At 37.0% G+C, this 15,564-nt stretch overlaps 1 protein-coding gene across 6 annotated transcripts in view; it reads left to right on the top strand.

Moving 5' to 3' along the window:
- LOC118800201 (NACHT, LRR and PYD domains-containing protein 12-like) overlaps nt 1-15,564 on the top strand; it is a 95,524-nt gene that overhangs the window by 61,445 nt on the left and 18,515 nt on the right. For all 6 annotated transcript variants that reach the window (XM_036560392.1, XM_036560391.1, XM_036560389.1 and 3 more), the window contains 5 exons: nt 61-234; nt 1,063-1,236; nt 2,883-3,056; nt 6,070-6,243; nt 9,351-9,524. In XM_036560392.1, the coding sequence (XP_036416285.1) occupies nt 61-234; nt 1,063-1,236; nt 2,883-3,056; nt 6,070-6,243; nt 9,351-9,524 (870 nt within the window). The remainder of the gene's footprint in view (nt 1-60; nt 235-1,062; nt 1,237-2,882; nt 3,057-6,069; nt 6,244-9,350; nt 9,525-15,564) is intronic.

Genomic DNA, 15,564 nt, shown 5'->3' with positions numbered 1-15,564 from the left:
TACCAGAACTATGAAAATATCCAACTAATATAGCATTATACATTTATTCTGCCTTTGCAGACTTGGTATGTGTAAACTTAGTCAGCAGTCCTGTAACATACTGCAGTCAGTTTTACAAACTGAGACCTCCTCACTGAAAGAACTGGACCTCAGTAACAACGACCTGCAGGATTCAGGAGTGGAGCTGCTCTCTGCTGGACTGAAGAGTTCACACTGTAAACTGGAGAAACTCAGGTCAGTATTTCCATGATTATTATAATTATATCCTTGGTAAAGATGGGAAAACAAAAGGTCAGGAAAAAATAAAAGAAATAAAGTTAGTGTAAGAAAATAAAAACCCTTATCATTTTTTTTAAAACCTAGGTGTTATAATTATTGGCATTCCTGCATGTGTAACCTCCCTATACATAGCTTATAAAATTTGACAAGATTATAGAACACAGAGTAAGGAATCTGAGACCCTCCTCAGTAAAGAATCTCAGATCCATATGGTCTAGATCCCTTTCTCTTTTGCACTCTCCTCTTCACAGCTTTTCAGTAGGGTTTTGGTCAGGGGACTGGGATGGCCATGTCAAAAGCTTAATTCTGTGAAACATTTTTGTGTATATTTAAAGTTATGTTTTGGATAACTGTCTTGCTGGAAGGTCCAACCACAATTACTTTTTAGCTTTTTGGTACTTTTTTGGTATATTCTTTTACTTTGTGGATTCCCTGATGTCATGTATCCTCACACTCCTCCTAGGCTTTTGGAGGGATAAGCAACCACAAAATATTATAGATATTTGACCTTACTTAACAGAGGAAATGTTTTTAGTGTAGCTATTTTTAAGCCATTGCCCAATTATTAGCTAACTAGGCACTTTGTAGTTCTATAATATCAGATTGTAGTCCATGTCTTTGATGATCCACCACCCAATAATACCTGCTCAGTATAGTTCCTGTAGGGGTCTTGGCCACTGATTAATGGGGTAATAGGGGGTTTACCAGTTATGCTTAAGTAAATTAACTACACTCTGTAACTGTAGAACTTTTGTATCTGTTGTATTTGTTCTCCCTTTGCAGACTAGCTTTGTGTAATCTTGGGAAATATACATGTTACACTCTGGGATCAGCACTGCAAGCAGAAACCTGGCCCCTGAAAGAACTGGACCTCAGTAAGAATAATCTACAGGATTCAGGAATGGAGGACCTTTCCCATGGACTGAAGAGTCAACTCTGTAAACTGGAGATACTCAGGTCAGAATCACAAAGGAGCTATTCTATTCCAGCATTATAGAAGTATGCAACTCATGTTTATACAGTATTTTGCAAAATTAAGAAACCACTCTTTCATTTATTTAATTTCCAGGCTAAATAGCCATTAAGTGCAAGTTTTTCCATTTTTCAGCATCAGCAAAAAGCAGGAAATAACAGAAAATTACATAAAAGCATTCAACACTGAATATAATATTAAATCTGCCAACATTTAATTTGTTCAGTCTTTACTTTTGTGCAGCTATTTCCACTTTAACTCTTCCATCATTACAGTCTCCAACAGTTAAGTTACAGCTGTGTCCTCCAAAAAAAATGTTCCCAAAGGAGTCACTGACAATGTGTTCACCTTCAAAGAGACCAAAGGGAAAATCAATTCCATATAAAGTTACTTTATCTGTTCGTTTAATGATTTGTTGTTAAGTCCATTAAAAGCTTAGGTGACACTATTTTGAGTGGTCCTTTCAAGATTAAATAAACACTCAACAGACTCTCAGTAACATATCAATAATGTAGTAGCAGTGGATACATTCAGTAGGTCATCAAGATACTTTTAATTTACTACATAAATACAATTTGTTTATAATCTGCTGAATTCAGCTGTTTTTCACTTTATTTGGAATGTCCAAGTTCATATTTGTAGACAATACATCTACTAAATATAAGTAATGTATCAACAGTACATCTTCAGGATATTTACTTCACTGATGTGTTGTTGATGTGTTACTGATAATCTGTTGAAAGTTTATTAATCACCTACAAATGACCTCTCACAATAAACTGTTACCAAAGCTTAATGTTTTGCCAATTTGGGCTTGGCCCATTTTTTTGCCCAAGAATGTACATTTGTATCTTTATATGATTTTTCAATAAACAGAGGAGAAAAAAATAATAAGGGAATAAAAACCTTCTTACATGATAGCTTGTAGCAAACTATCAAAGCAGAACACTTTAGCACAATTTAACTTTTAACTGGCTAACTGAATCTAACCAAAATAACCCTTTGTTTTAGTTTCTTGTCCATCAAAACTGTCCATGCTACTGCTCTGGCTGAGTTTCAGATGATTTGCAGGATGTGCTACATTATGCAATACAAATGAATTTTAGATTCATGTCAGTTTCAGGCAAGTGAAGTTGCATAAAAGTTTAAAGATAGCCTAATGTCACAATGCAGAGTAGCAGATTCTTAATTCAGCAGCAGGGATTACCAACTGAACACTTTTTCTGATCACATTTAGGTTTTTAAGAACAGAATTAGTGCACATAATTGGCCAGTGAGTCTGATAGGAGTACATGAATAGTGTAGGTGTACATAATAAACCAGCAGCAAAGTATCTATGTATCTGTAAGTTAATTAATTATAATTATTTTAAACATACACAATTGTGTATGTTTTTACATTTATCAAAGTTGTTATAGATCCCCATGTCTGGTAAATTATCTATAACTAAAAAATCATTCCATCAATTCTGCAAAGACATTAACTACTCTGTCTTTCACTACCCTGAGTAATAGAAATATAAAATAGGTTGGAGTTATGTTCTCTTTATAAGTCAAATTAAAGTATTTCTGTGTGATTCCATGTTTTTGACTGAACGGTGTTCTCTAAGGTATTTACTCTCTCTTTGCAGATTAGCCATGTGTAATTTCACTCTGGAGTCTTGCAAATCTCTCATATCAGCCCTACAAACAAAAATCTCCACCCTGAAAGAGCTCAACCTTAGTAACAATGAGCTGAAGGATTCAGTAGTGGAGCTGCTCTCTACTGGACTGAAGACTGGAGACTGTAAACTGGAGATACTCAGGTCAGTGTTCCTGTCAGTTTTTTCTGGAAGGAAGCTCATAAGATTTAAAGCCATTTTTATGAAGGCTAATATGTCTTTATTTATAAATATTACCTGACATGTTTTAGTGAAATAATGAAGAAATGGTAAGAAAATGAACTATTGCTGCAAGTTTGTCAACAGTACAGAGATGTTTCATCTTAAGAAAAATACAGTTAGATGGTGGAGTTGTGTTTATTCAAGGCTTTAATTTAAATCACAAATTGAGAAATACTAAATTTCCAGGTAAAGAGACATGTATAGTTTAATCACATTTATGCAGAAGTATCAGAACTGCTAAAGAGTGATTTGAGAGCCAAACAGTGAAAACAAAATTTGCCTGAAGAAAAAGAAAATATATTTTCCTTGTGCTACAACACAGGAAACATGACAATCCAGCACAAACTTTGATTAAGTCATGTCCACTGCCAGTACTTTTCTCCTGATCTCTGAGTAACGTTACAATGTTACAAATTCTTTCTCTAAGTAATATATTGTTGACATCCAGCAAAAGTCACAGAGCAAAATAATAGTCAAAGATTATTTCATGCACTCATTAACAGAAATTTTATTTTAAAGATAACATCAGCTTTTAGAATTTTAGTTTCTAAGCAGATCACATTCAACACACAGAAGAAGACTGGGTATATCACAATAGAAAATGACCAGGCACACACAGCAACAGTAATGTTTTTCTTCAAATTTTAATGCAGTCTCTTTATATTTCATTAACTTAAAAACATTAAAAATTAAACAGTAAATGTGGCATGTGCAAAAATGTGGACACTTTTTCAAATGTAAAGTCACAGAACCCATTTTTTAACTGTCATTAAAAATTGTCTACTGACAGTTCCAGAGTGTAATGGGCATCATTAAGTAGCTAAGGATCTAAAAATAAAGCTAACTGATGCCTACAAAGTTGGGGAACACTATAAAATCTATAAAATGGTGGACTTCCAGGGGCAAAGTCTGGAAGAGTCATCAGAAGGACATCTTACTTGCAGCCTTATCATCACATTCTAATGTATGCAAGACAACATTTAAATAAACCAGATGCCTTTACTTCTTATGCTTTGGTTTGTGTGGCAGCCAGTATCACAAAAAACATTGCAGTTAAACACTGTCAAGAAACATAAGCTGAAAAGAGAACTTCTACATCAGGACAGTGATCCAAAATATACCTCAAAATCCATCATAAACTACTTTTGGAATGGCCTTCACAACCTCCTGATGTGAATAGCATTAGAAATCTGTGGGTAGATCTTAAACATGCAGCGTATGCAAGACGACCAAAGAATATCACAGAACAAAAACGTTCTGCAAGGAAGAGTTTAAATTCCAAAAACAAGACTTGAAAGTTTCCTAGCAAGTCTCCTACCAAAAGCATCCGCAAGATTTGATAACTGCCTACTACTACTTTGATAACTAGCTACTAAGTATTGACTAGTTTGCTCAAACCTCTGGATCAAATATAAAGTGTATTAATATTACCATATTAGAATTTTTTTAAATAGTTACATTGACCCTTATTCATCAATGTCATGTAAGGTCAAAACCACACAATAAACACAAACACGTGTCATAGACAGTTATTTATTTATTATTTATAAGTTTCATTATTAATTAGTTTTATTTTTGGCATATCTTTATGATCAAACTCACATCTGATTTGAGTAAAATAGTTTTATAGCCTCAAGAACATTCTTGACTTGTGGTTATATAACCCAAATTATTATGAATTATTTCAATTTTTACTATCAATTATTTCAATTTATCAATTTATTATAAAAATAAAATAACAATAATATTAATAATTTGTGCACAACAAACCAATTCAAAAGTGGATGCACTTATTTTGCATGCACATTAGTATAGACAAATGCTGCAACTATTCCATATTCCATTTAAAAATATATTACACTGTGCATCTGTTTTGTACTAACACCACCAAAAAAGGCACAGCTAGTGCAGAAGCCATCACATACACTGCAATAATACAAAGTTTAAAAATGTCATGTTTTATTATTTTCAGTTTTATTCTTTTTTTACACTTTAATGTTTGGTCAGTAGGGGGAGCAGTTCACTCACTGCTTAACCTCAGACTCTGTCTATGAGCACAACCATTGGGTCAAGCAACTGCTGAATGATGTTTAATGGGCTCCTTACCAAAACACCGCATGAATTTGGGCGTGCTTAAGGGCGTTTTTGCACTTGGGCCGTTGCAGCGTCTGAAGTGGATTCATGGTTTCTTTTGCATATGTGAACATGCCAAATGAACTCAGACCCCTCTAAACGGCCCCAAAAAACCGAACTCGATTTGGTTCGTTTGTAGTTTGTTTTGTGGTTTGATTGATTTGTGCATTGTGAAAACAAAACGGCCCCAGTCCGCTTTAGCTTTGCTTTATGGTGAAGACCTCGAGGCTCAGCGTACACACATCCACAGTCTTCAGCACTTCAGCAGGTAAAAACAGACCACCAAGGATCATTTATAATGTTCTACTCAGGATAAAGCCTGTCCGTGGTCTGCGACTGAAGCTGATTCATCATTTATGCTTGAATTTCTGCTTGATTCCATATCGTACAAAAGTTTTATCAGACATAGAGTAGTTTCTATGTCGCTAAATCTGCATTTTTTTTACACAACTTTGATGAATGAGGGCCATAATGTATATACATTTGAAGTGTATATATATATTGGGAATATATTATCTATATATTTCCGCATATAGCACACCACATAGGCATCATAACCAAGAAGAAATCATAAACTATAAATCAAAAAGCTCTTGAGGTTATTGAAGATGTTTAAGACAAAATAAAACATCTCTAGACTAATTTCTTTTTCTATAACTTAATATATCCATCCTAGTAAACTAAAATGTACAAGAGAATTTGTCAGGGTGTATACAAGATTGATTCAAATACCTTTTATTGTTATAATTAAGTGTCCTCATTTGAGTGTGTTGTAAAATCTATGCTTGTTCTTTCTTTACAGACTAGCTTTGTGTAATCTTGGAGAAAAGACGTTTGAAAATCTTGGATCACTTTTAAAACAGGAAAACTCCGCCCTGAAAGAGCTGGATCTCAGTAATAATGACCTGCAGGATTCAGGAATGGATCTGTTATCTGATGGACTGAAGAATTCACACTGTAAACTGGAAATACTCAGGTCAGTGTTTCTTTCAGTTCATTACTGAATCATAAATACTTAGCAGCGTTATTTAGTATGTTTTTATATAAAAAAGATGATGTTGGGCTCGGCCCCTTAGTTCCAGTGGAAGGAACTCTTAATTCTTCAGCAGACCAAGAGATTTTGGACAAGTTCATGCTCCTAACTTTGTGGGAACAGTTTGGGGAGTTTGGCCCCTTCCTGTTCCAACATGGCTGCGCACCAGTGCACAAAGCAAGGTCCATAAAGACATGGATGAGCGAGTTTGGTGTGGAAGAACTTGACTGCCCTGCACAGAGTCCTGGCCTCAACCCGATAGAACACCTTTGGGATGAATTAGAGCGGAGACTGCAAGCCAGGCCTTCTCATCCAACATCAGTGTTTGACCTCACAAATGTGCTTCTGGAAGAAGGTCAAAAATTCCCATAAACACACTCCTAAACCTTGTGGAAATCCTTACCAGAAAAGTTGAAGCTGTTATAGTTGCAAAGTGTGGGCTGACATCATATTAAACCCTATGGATTAAGAATGGGATGTCACTCAAGATCATATGCATGTGAAGGTAAATGAGCGAATACTTTTGGCAATATAGTGTATTTACTGCTACAGTAGGAAGAAACTGCGTTCTAGAACAACACTTACAGATGACAGGATTAATTTAAACATTCATTACAACATGTTTTTAAATGCATCAGTATTTTCATGCTGCAGTTTCTGTTTCATCCTAATACTTATTTTTCCTATATAATTGCTCTCTATAAGTCTATAATTGCTCGTCCCATTGCAGACCAGAGGTTGATGTTTTCTTGGTTCCTCTCAGTCCTACTCTTCAGTTCTTCCTCATGCTCTTAGGGAGTTTCTCCTTTTCAGTCTTTGTTTCCTAGGTGTCTGTATTGAAGAGTGCTGTAGTGGAGGTGGCTACACAGATATATTGGATTAAAATACAAATCTGCTCTCAGATGATGACACACACTTTGACACACACTTTTTGATTTTTATTTCATTTGTAATTACAAAGCAATAAGCCTAACAACAGTTTTACTACCAGGAGGCTACATTAGTACAAATTTAGATATGTAACTTCATGAATCTTTGAGATTAATTACTAAAAATTGATGATCTACACTCATTCAGAGATACAAGATAAACATTTCAGACCAAAGCGAACACTATATTTTATTTGCATTTAGAATGAAAATGATACCAACATAAGCACTGAGGTTCTGAATCTTAAACTGGCTTACTTTGCTGCAGATCATTGCTGGAAGACAAGATGGCACCCTGAGAGGTAGCCACAGTGTTTTGATGTGTCATGTGTTTGTGTGTTTTGCCTGTTAAATTGCACATGGAGTCACCGTTTGGCAAATTTTCAACTGGTATGAGCATCTGTACATTTGGGGCTTAACTCCACAAAATAATTTTTTTAATTCATATTATACTTGTGGAGATTCTTCAGCGTTACTCATTGGGAGATCACCAGCCATCCTCCTGCAGCAAAGAGAAGGAGAGCAGGAGACATGCAGGATACATGGCAATACACTCACGCGACTTCAGAGACATGGCTTTTGAACTGGCATTTCCAAACATATTTCTCTCCAACATGCACTCAATCAAAAACAAAATGGGTGAATTAAAACTGCTGGTAAGAATAACAAAGGACCTTTCAACATTTGCTTCAGTGAGAGGTAATTAAATGAAGTTACTCTTGACATCGTAGTGGAGCTGCCCAACTTTTCACTGTACAGAGTGGACCACAACCCAGTTACAAAACCAAAGGTGGAGCACTATGTTTTTACATTAACCAGAGGTGGTGCTGAGGCACAACTCTTCTGGCCAGAACATGCTCTCCTGAACTGGAAGCTCCTAGTATCACTTGCAAGCCATTCTACTCATCTCATGAATTAACTCTATAATTCTGGTTTACTCTTTATTTCAGGGTTTATGCCCCCCTCGCCCCCCCAAATTGGCACAAGCCAGCTTAACACAACAACAGCTGGCTGACCAGATAATGGAGATTGAACACTCAGACTCTCCTATCATCATTATGAAAGACTTCAACCACACCAAACTCAATGTTGAATGGACTAGGACTCCTTAAAAATCTACATTTAAAACAATAATAAATCCTGGTTCTCCAATGAGCTCTGGAAACTGCACACAACCAAGGAAGAGGCTTATAGCTGTAGTGACCATGATGCATCCAAAAGAGCAAAATATGCACTCAACAAAGCAATCACAATTGCCAAAAAAACCCTCAGCGCTGGTGCTCCACAGGGCTATTTGCTCCCCCCCTTATAATCTCTCTCTCTCAATGACTGTCTGTTTAACAGTGACTCTGTTAAACTTATTAAGTTTGCAGAGTACACTATCATGATTGGTTTCATCTCCAACAATCCATTAATCAGGAGAAAGTAATGTGGCGGCTGGTGTCATGGTGCAGAGCTAACAACCTGGAGCTAAGCACAAACAAAGGGGAAATGACCATTGATTTCAGAAAGAAACATACTGACTGCCTCCTTTGGAAATACAAGGCTCCAGAGTTAGCAAAGCATAACCTTACAAGTTTCTGGGCATTACCATTCAGCAGGATCTTAATTATATTTTTTTCTAGATTTATTTTATTTGTTTCACGTTGACACCTGCACCAAAAGAAATTCGTTGTGCATCAGGTACTTGGTGGATAAAGATTCTGAATCTGATTAGTGCCATATTTAATAAATTTAGTATATTTAGGATAAGAGCTGCTGATCGTTGTGTTGTTTCTTGTCTGGAAGTTAATATGTTTCTGAGTTATGAAATTGAGAAGATGGCATGAAGAATGCCTACAAAATATGTTAATCAGGTTCTGAGGATTAATGAAACTGGACTAAAAAACACCCTTCTTTGTCACATGGCTTTACGTCACATGACTAAATCAACTGGATGCTGTTATTTATATTGAGATCTTCTATTCTTGCCAGAGAATGTCCCTGAGTATGTTTTCATATTTTTTAAAATTGTGTGCAACTATGTGTTTTAGTATTTTTTTGTTAAGTTCTATTTGACACCAAAGTGAATCATCTCCCTCACTCTTTTGTTTATTTTCTTCTTTTTTTCTCTCTCTGCAGATTATCTGGTTGTATGATCACAGAGAAAGGCTGTTCCTCTCTGGCTTCAGCTCTGAGTTCAAACTCCTCACACCTGAAAGAACTGGATCTGACCTACAACCACCCAGAAGAATCAAGAGTGAAGCTGCTCTCTGCTAGACTGGAGGATCCACAGTGCTCACTGAGCACTCTCGGGTATGAATAATTGTGTTTGGAAGTCTGTGTGTGTGTGTGTGTGTGTGTGTGTGTGTGTGTGTGTGTGGTGGAATCAAAATGATTGAACTACTGAAGGCAGTAATTATGTGCTTGTTGTTTATTTCTGACAAAGCTCTTCAGCGTATGTATCCTAGTTTATGTAGGCTCTAATGTCTATAAATGGAGGTCATTCTTCACAACTGCAGCTGACTCTGCTAGACTGCTCTTATTCACCTAGATGGCTCTCACTTTCCCAGTCTGCTCTCATTCCCCTAGACCACTGTTAATCTTTTTGACTGTTCTAGACTGTGCTCATGCGCCTAGCATGCTCTTCCTCTCCTACAATGCGGCTTACTCTGTTACTGCTCTCTTGCTCCTAGACTGTGCTCACTCTCTGCTCTCACTCTCCTAATCTGCAGTAACTCTTCCAGACTGGTCTAACTCTCCTAGACTGTGCTCACCCCTGGACTGCATTACATTCACCTCTGATGAAACCTAGCTTGCATTATTATTACGACCCCACAGGCAAGTCTAGGGGATAATGGGGTCAGTAACATAAAATGTGATATTTGGAGCACGAACCAAGAAGGAGCAAGACATGAATCGGATTCTACTGTTTTTCCATTTATTGTATGCTGGGGTAAAGTAAGGGTAAAGTAGGGTAAAGGACCACAGTGAGACCTCCAAAAACATGAATATTTACAATATTTACAAAATGGCAAATAAGCTTGCTGCTAAAGAGAACGAGATTCTGGTCCTGGACGGCGCTAAAGGAATGAAATCATCAAAACAAACAAAAAGAAAAAACACTACCCTAGCTCTTTAATTTAAGTTCTCACAAACCAGAAAAACAAAATATCTATCACTGATATCTACGCTGATCTTACCTAAACCAAAAAAATAAATACAAAGATTTGCGTTCGCCCCTTACCTAATGTGTCTATACGTTGGGCTGCTACGTGGTGTAGCAGCCCAAGGCAATAAAGCCAGCATGATTAACAACTTGTGGCATGAAGGCACAAGCTGACACGGTCTAGACAAATCTCCATCTGGCATGACAAAGCTAGCGCAGATACCCACGAAACTACATGAGCAAAAGAGTACAAAGCGTAGGTGTCTGCGTTTTATATAACAAAGACCAGGGGCCGTATTACAGAAACTTCCTAATTTTTTGTCTTAACTTAAGATCTGACAGGTCAAGATAAGATTTTTCACAAATTCGTATAACAGAAGCAAAACTGATCTTAATTTAGGAATCTTATCTTGCAGAATCTTTTCTTATCTGAAGTTAGGAAATCGTAACTTACTTGATTAAAGTTGACAATCAACTGTCACGTCTGTTACCTAGCAACTGACCATATGCACACAGCTGAAACATAAACACGTAATCAAGTTAGTTAGCCAGACAGCTAACGTTAGCTACCATTACCGATGTAAAAAGGTCAAACACAACTAAAGCGCGATAACCTGAAAGTTAAGAATATTGTTTCAGCGCTTCGTTGTTTATCAGAGCGTCGCTGCTCCCCAGTTTCAGTCTCCATTTCCCAAACGCTTTAGCCGAGCGCGCTAACATTACTCCTCCTAATAAACAGACACACGTTCAGCTCTGTCTCCTCATTATTCACCACCATCACTGTAATATTGTATCTAATGAGTTTTTTAATCAACAATAACATAAAAAGGTAATAAGAGGGGATGGTAGAGTTCATGTTTGCAGTGTCTGGGGCTTTGAAACGCTGTTAGAAAAAAAAAACTAAGACGTCAAAACACAGTTTTCGGTGTAGAAAAATGTAGAGTCATTATGCTACTTATAGTGAACTGTGCTGCTTATCACTGCATAAAACAAAAGAAACAGACAATTAAAACAGAAGGTAAGACGCTCTGGGTTGGTCTTAAAGTTAAGAAATTATTTAGGATATTTTGGCGACTTAGGATGTTTCTGTAATACTTTTTTTCTTATCTGGAAATAAGATAAGATTATAGACTTTAGAACTGTTGCTCTGTAATGGCTTCTGTCCTAACTTCAGTCTTAACTGAAGTTGCCATGACAACAAAGCAGATAAGATATGATCTCAGACTTATGAATTTTCTGTAACATGGCCCCAGGAGTACACTAAACAGCTTGGAGCACAGAGAGAACGCAGGCCTCTCAACGAGCTTTGCAGGGCTGCTTTTAAAATTCAGGTCCCTCCTCCAGGGCCGGAACTCTGCACGGTGATTGCTCGTGAAATGGTAAGCGGCCAGACACTCCTTATCCAAACCGGACACGTATCATTATTGAACACATTCAAATTTCAGAACCATTAGCCAACTGTGTTTGCACACAGAGGAATAAGACCTCTGCATTTAACCCATCCGTGCAGTGAAACACCCACATACATGCACACTAGTCAACACACACACACACTAGGGGGCAGTGAGCACACTTGCCCGGGGCGGTGGGCAGCTTCAGTCATGTACTTATATGAGAAATGGTAGATGTTACTATACAATAGTAACAGTTAGTGGGTACTAAGTTTTAATACTTTATTTTACCATCATATACCCTACTGCATTTAACCACAGCAGTGCCAGAACTTATATCAGCGTTCAACTAGAACATACATTAGATTCTCTGTGTTGTTAAGATTCCAAAATGTGATCAAATTCATATTCCATATCAGAATCAGAACTTTGTGCTTTCATTTAGAAAGTGCAGCTCTTTGTCAGTCTTATTAGTTGGCAGTGCTTGACACACTCATTGTCCTTTAGGCAGACAAGACTTATTGTATCTGCCTCTCCCTCTGACCAGGCCATGGTCTCTGAGTCTGCACTTCATCAGGGTGGATCTCAGATTTACAAACCTAGTTCCAAAAAAGTTGGTACAGTAGGAAAAATCCCTATAAAATATAAAGCAGTGATTTGTAAATCTACTTTGATCTCCATATAAATGAAAGGAGTATAAAGAGTATAGACAAAATAGTTAATGCTTTACCTTTCAAACATAATTATTTTTTTGTAAATAAATGGTTATTCTGAAACTCAGGCCTGTTGCATGTCACAGAAAAGTTGGTGGGATAGGGGCAATTTAAGACCGGAAATGCTGTGAAGTGTTCCAAAAAACACAACTCTTAAACAAGTAATGCAATCATGCTTGGGTATAAAAGAAGCATCCAAGAAAGGTGGAGCCATTTATGAGTGTGGATGGATCAAGGCTCACCACTTTGCCAAAAAAAAGTGTTGAAAGTTTAAGAATACCATTCCATAACAAGCATTTGCAAGGATTTTAGGGATTTCACACTCTACAGTACATATCATCAAAAGATTCAGACAATCTCTGTGAAATCTCTGTGCATAAAGGGCAAGGCAAAACCAAAAAAGGACCATCCCAGTCATTACCAGCAAAAAGTTCAAAAGCCAGGTTCTGTCATGGTACAGGTTTATGTTAGTGCCAATGGTATGGGATTGGTGTTAGTGGGTGACTTGCACATCTTTTGAGGCACCATTAATGTTGAGGGGTACATATGCATTTTGAAGCAACATATGCTGCCCTCTAGACGATGTCTTTTATAGGGACATCCCTGTTCATTTCAGTAAGACAATGCCAAGCCAGATTCTGCACATATTACATCAATGTGGCTTCATAGTAAGAGAGTGCAGGTGCTAAACTGGCCTGCTGGCAGTCCAGACCTGTCTCCCATTAATAAATATGCTACATTATGAAGTGCAGTATATGACAACAGAGACCCTGAAAACTGATGAGCAGCTGAAGTATTATATAAAGCAAGAACAGGAAAACAGTTCCACTTTCACAACCACAACAAACTGGTGTCCTCAGTTTTCAAATGATTACTGTACATTTGTTAAAAGGGAAGGTGTTGCAACACAGCGGTAAACATGCTCCTGTCCCAACTTTTTAGAACATGATGCAGGTACCAAATTTAAAATAAGCATATTTTTAATTTACATTTTACCAACTGACAGTTTTTGAAATGGGTTTGTAGATCATTGGGTGATTTTGTGTTTGAGATTTCCAATAGGTGATATAGTTTTGTTTCAGCTGTTTTGTAACTTGGTTCATTCTAATCAGGTTTGCTGATGTTTTCCAGGGTAGAGACTATATGTGTGTTAGTGGGGTATGAGTGATTTTTAGGGCCAGGTGAGTGAGGGGTCTCTTGGTACTGCAGAACTTTATAATCATATTCGTTAGAAATGTATTCAAATCTGATTGCATAATTCAGCCTAATTCAGTCCTGCCTCCATGCATTGTTAGTGGTGTTCCTGTCCAGCTTCGAAATAATTTTACAGAACTCCACAGTTTCTCCACAGCCCCAGCAGGAGAATTCATGAGTGGGGCATGCGAAAAACACAGGGGGGCAGCTGAAAAAAACCTGAAAGCTTTCTAAGATCATTCACTATTAAACGTGAAATAGGGCAGAAGTTTATTTGAAGTGTTCTTAAGGTTTGATGTAACATGTTGCTTTTGTTCATACTAAAATTAACAACTAAAATTTTGCTTTGCATTCAAAGAAATTCAAATAATTGATTTGAATAAGACCAGTTAAATTGCTTGTTACAACATTAAGTTATGTTTATGTTGAACTGATATAAAGTTTTTTATATTGCATTTAGATTCCTTATTGTAATGTGACAGTTTCTTCTCATAATAACAATAAATGTAATCATACTGTCCACCCCTAGAAAATAAGCACAAAAATACATAGATGGAAACCTAGCTAATAACTTTACAGTGAGTGTGTGGGGGGTTTAGAAAGCTGTCTAAGTATTTGAATGTCTACAATTGCTTTCTGGAACTCTTCTGTGCTGTTTTAGGTCCATCTGTATGGTCTCCTGATGCTGTACAGCTCACTGGGCTGAGTGTGTGCAGTGCTGTTGGTCTCTGTCCTTTTAATGAACACAGTGATTTGGCTGTGGTCAGACAGAGGGGTCAGTGGTTTAACAGTGAATGCACTGAGAGAGAAAGGGTTTAAATCTGTTATCATATAGTCTAGTCAAGAGGTGAGCCAAATGTATTTCCCAAAGAGTCTCCTCATAATGAACCATTGATGATGTACAGACCCAGTTGTTTCTGTTTATCACGTTGTCATGGTTGTTTCTGTGGGGTAAAGGGAACTGGTATTAATAAATACAGTACATTGTATTGATAGGAAAATAATCCATGTTTTGACATTCAGGTTTGAGCAGATGAGCACATTTTACCGGTTCTGGAAATGGCACGTCTGTCTCCTTAACACAGAAAACACAGTCTTCCCAGTAGTAGGGGGCTCTAAGGGTGTGATGTCTTTGACACAGAGGAATACAGCGTATGTCCTTCTGTGAAGAAGTAGTGTTTCCATTTTAAGCCGAATACATTTTCTTGTTTTTAGAATGTGTTTAAATTATTAGTCCCTCTGAGCATCTGCCTTGATGCACTGTGTTCAGCTATTTGATAATTTCTCTGTATTTTCTGGAACAGTGAGTGACAGTGTCAGCCTTGCTCCACGTTTCCTGTAGGATCACAGTGTCAAGGTCTTTGATACAGACCAGAAAGTCACTGTTTAAGTTTTTCAAGCCCAAATTAACATGAGCTGAAGCAGTAACATCAGTATGAAATGAATTGAATTCTGAAGCAAATCATGCATAAGGTTAATGCAAAAAGGGAAAGATTAATCACTTCTGTAACAGTCAAGAGCCATGTGCAGGAGTGGCCTGATATGCAAACGGAATGAACATGTTTTCACTGGTTGAGGAGAGATGTGGTTTTCTTGCTGTGTTTGGTGTGTTTGAGAGCTGAGAGCTCCAGGAGGCTCCAGTTGCATGTTAAAGGCTTTTCTCTGTACTGATCATTCTGGAGTGCATTTCCTTTCATCACTACTTCATTAACTTAAAAATGTTCAGTAATTAGTATGTTTCTTCAGAAACTCTTCCTAAGTATAGCACCATGTAAACTTACTCATAAATGAATGACTAACAAGACCTATTTCTTTTTCATAATAATAATAATAATAATAATAATAATAATAATAGGTTTAAACTGAATGGAAAGATTAAGTAATATAGT

The sequence above is a fragment of the Colossoma macropomum genome, unplaced genomic scaffold (assembly GCF_904425465.1).
Source record: "Colossoma macropomum unplaced genomic scaffold, Colossoma_macropomum, whole genome shotgun sequence".
NCBI lineage: Eukaryota > Metazoa > Chordata > Actinopteri > Characiformes > Serrasalmidae > Colossoma > Colossoma macropomum.
Note: the sequence above shows the minus strand (reverse complement) of the source record. Positions and strands in the feature narration are given on the sequence as shown.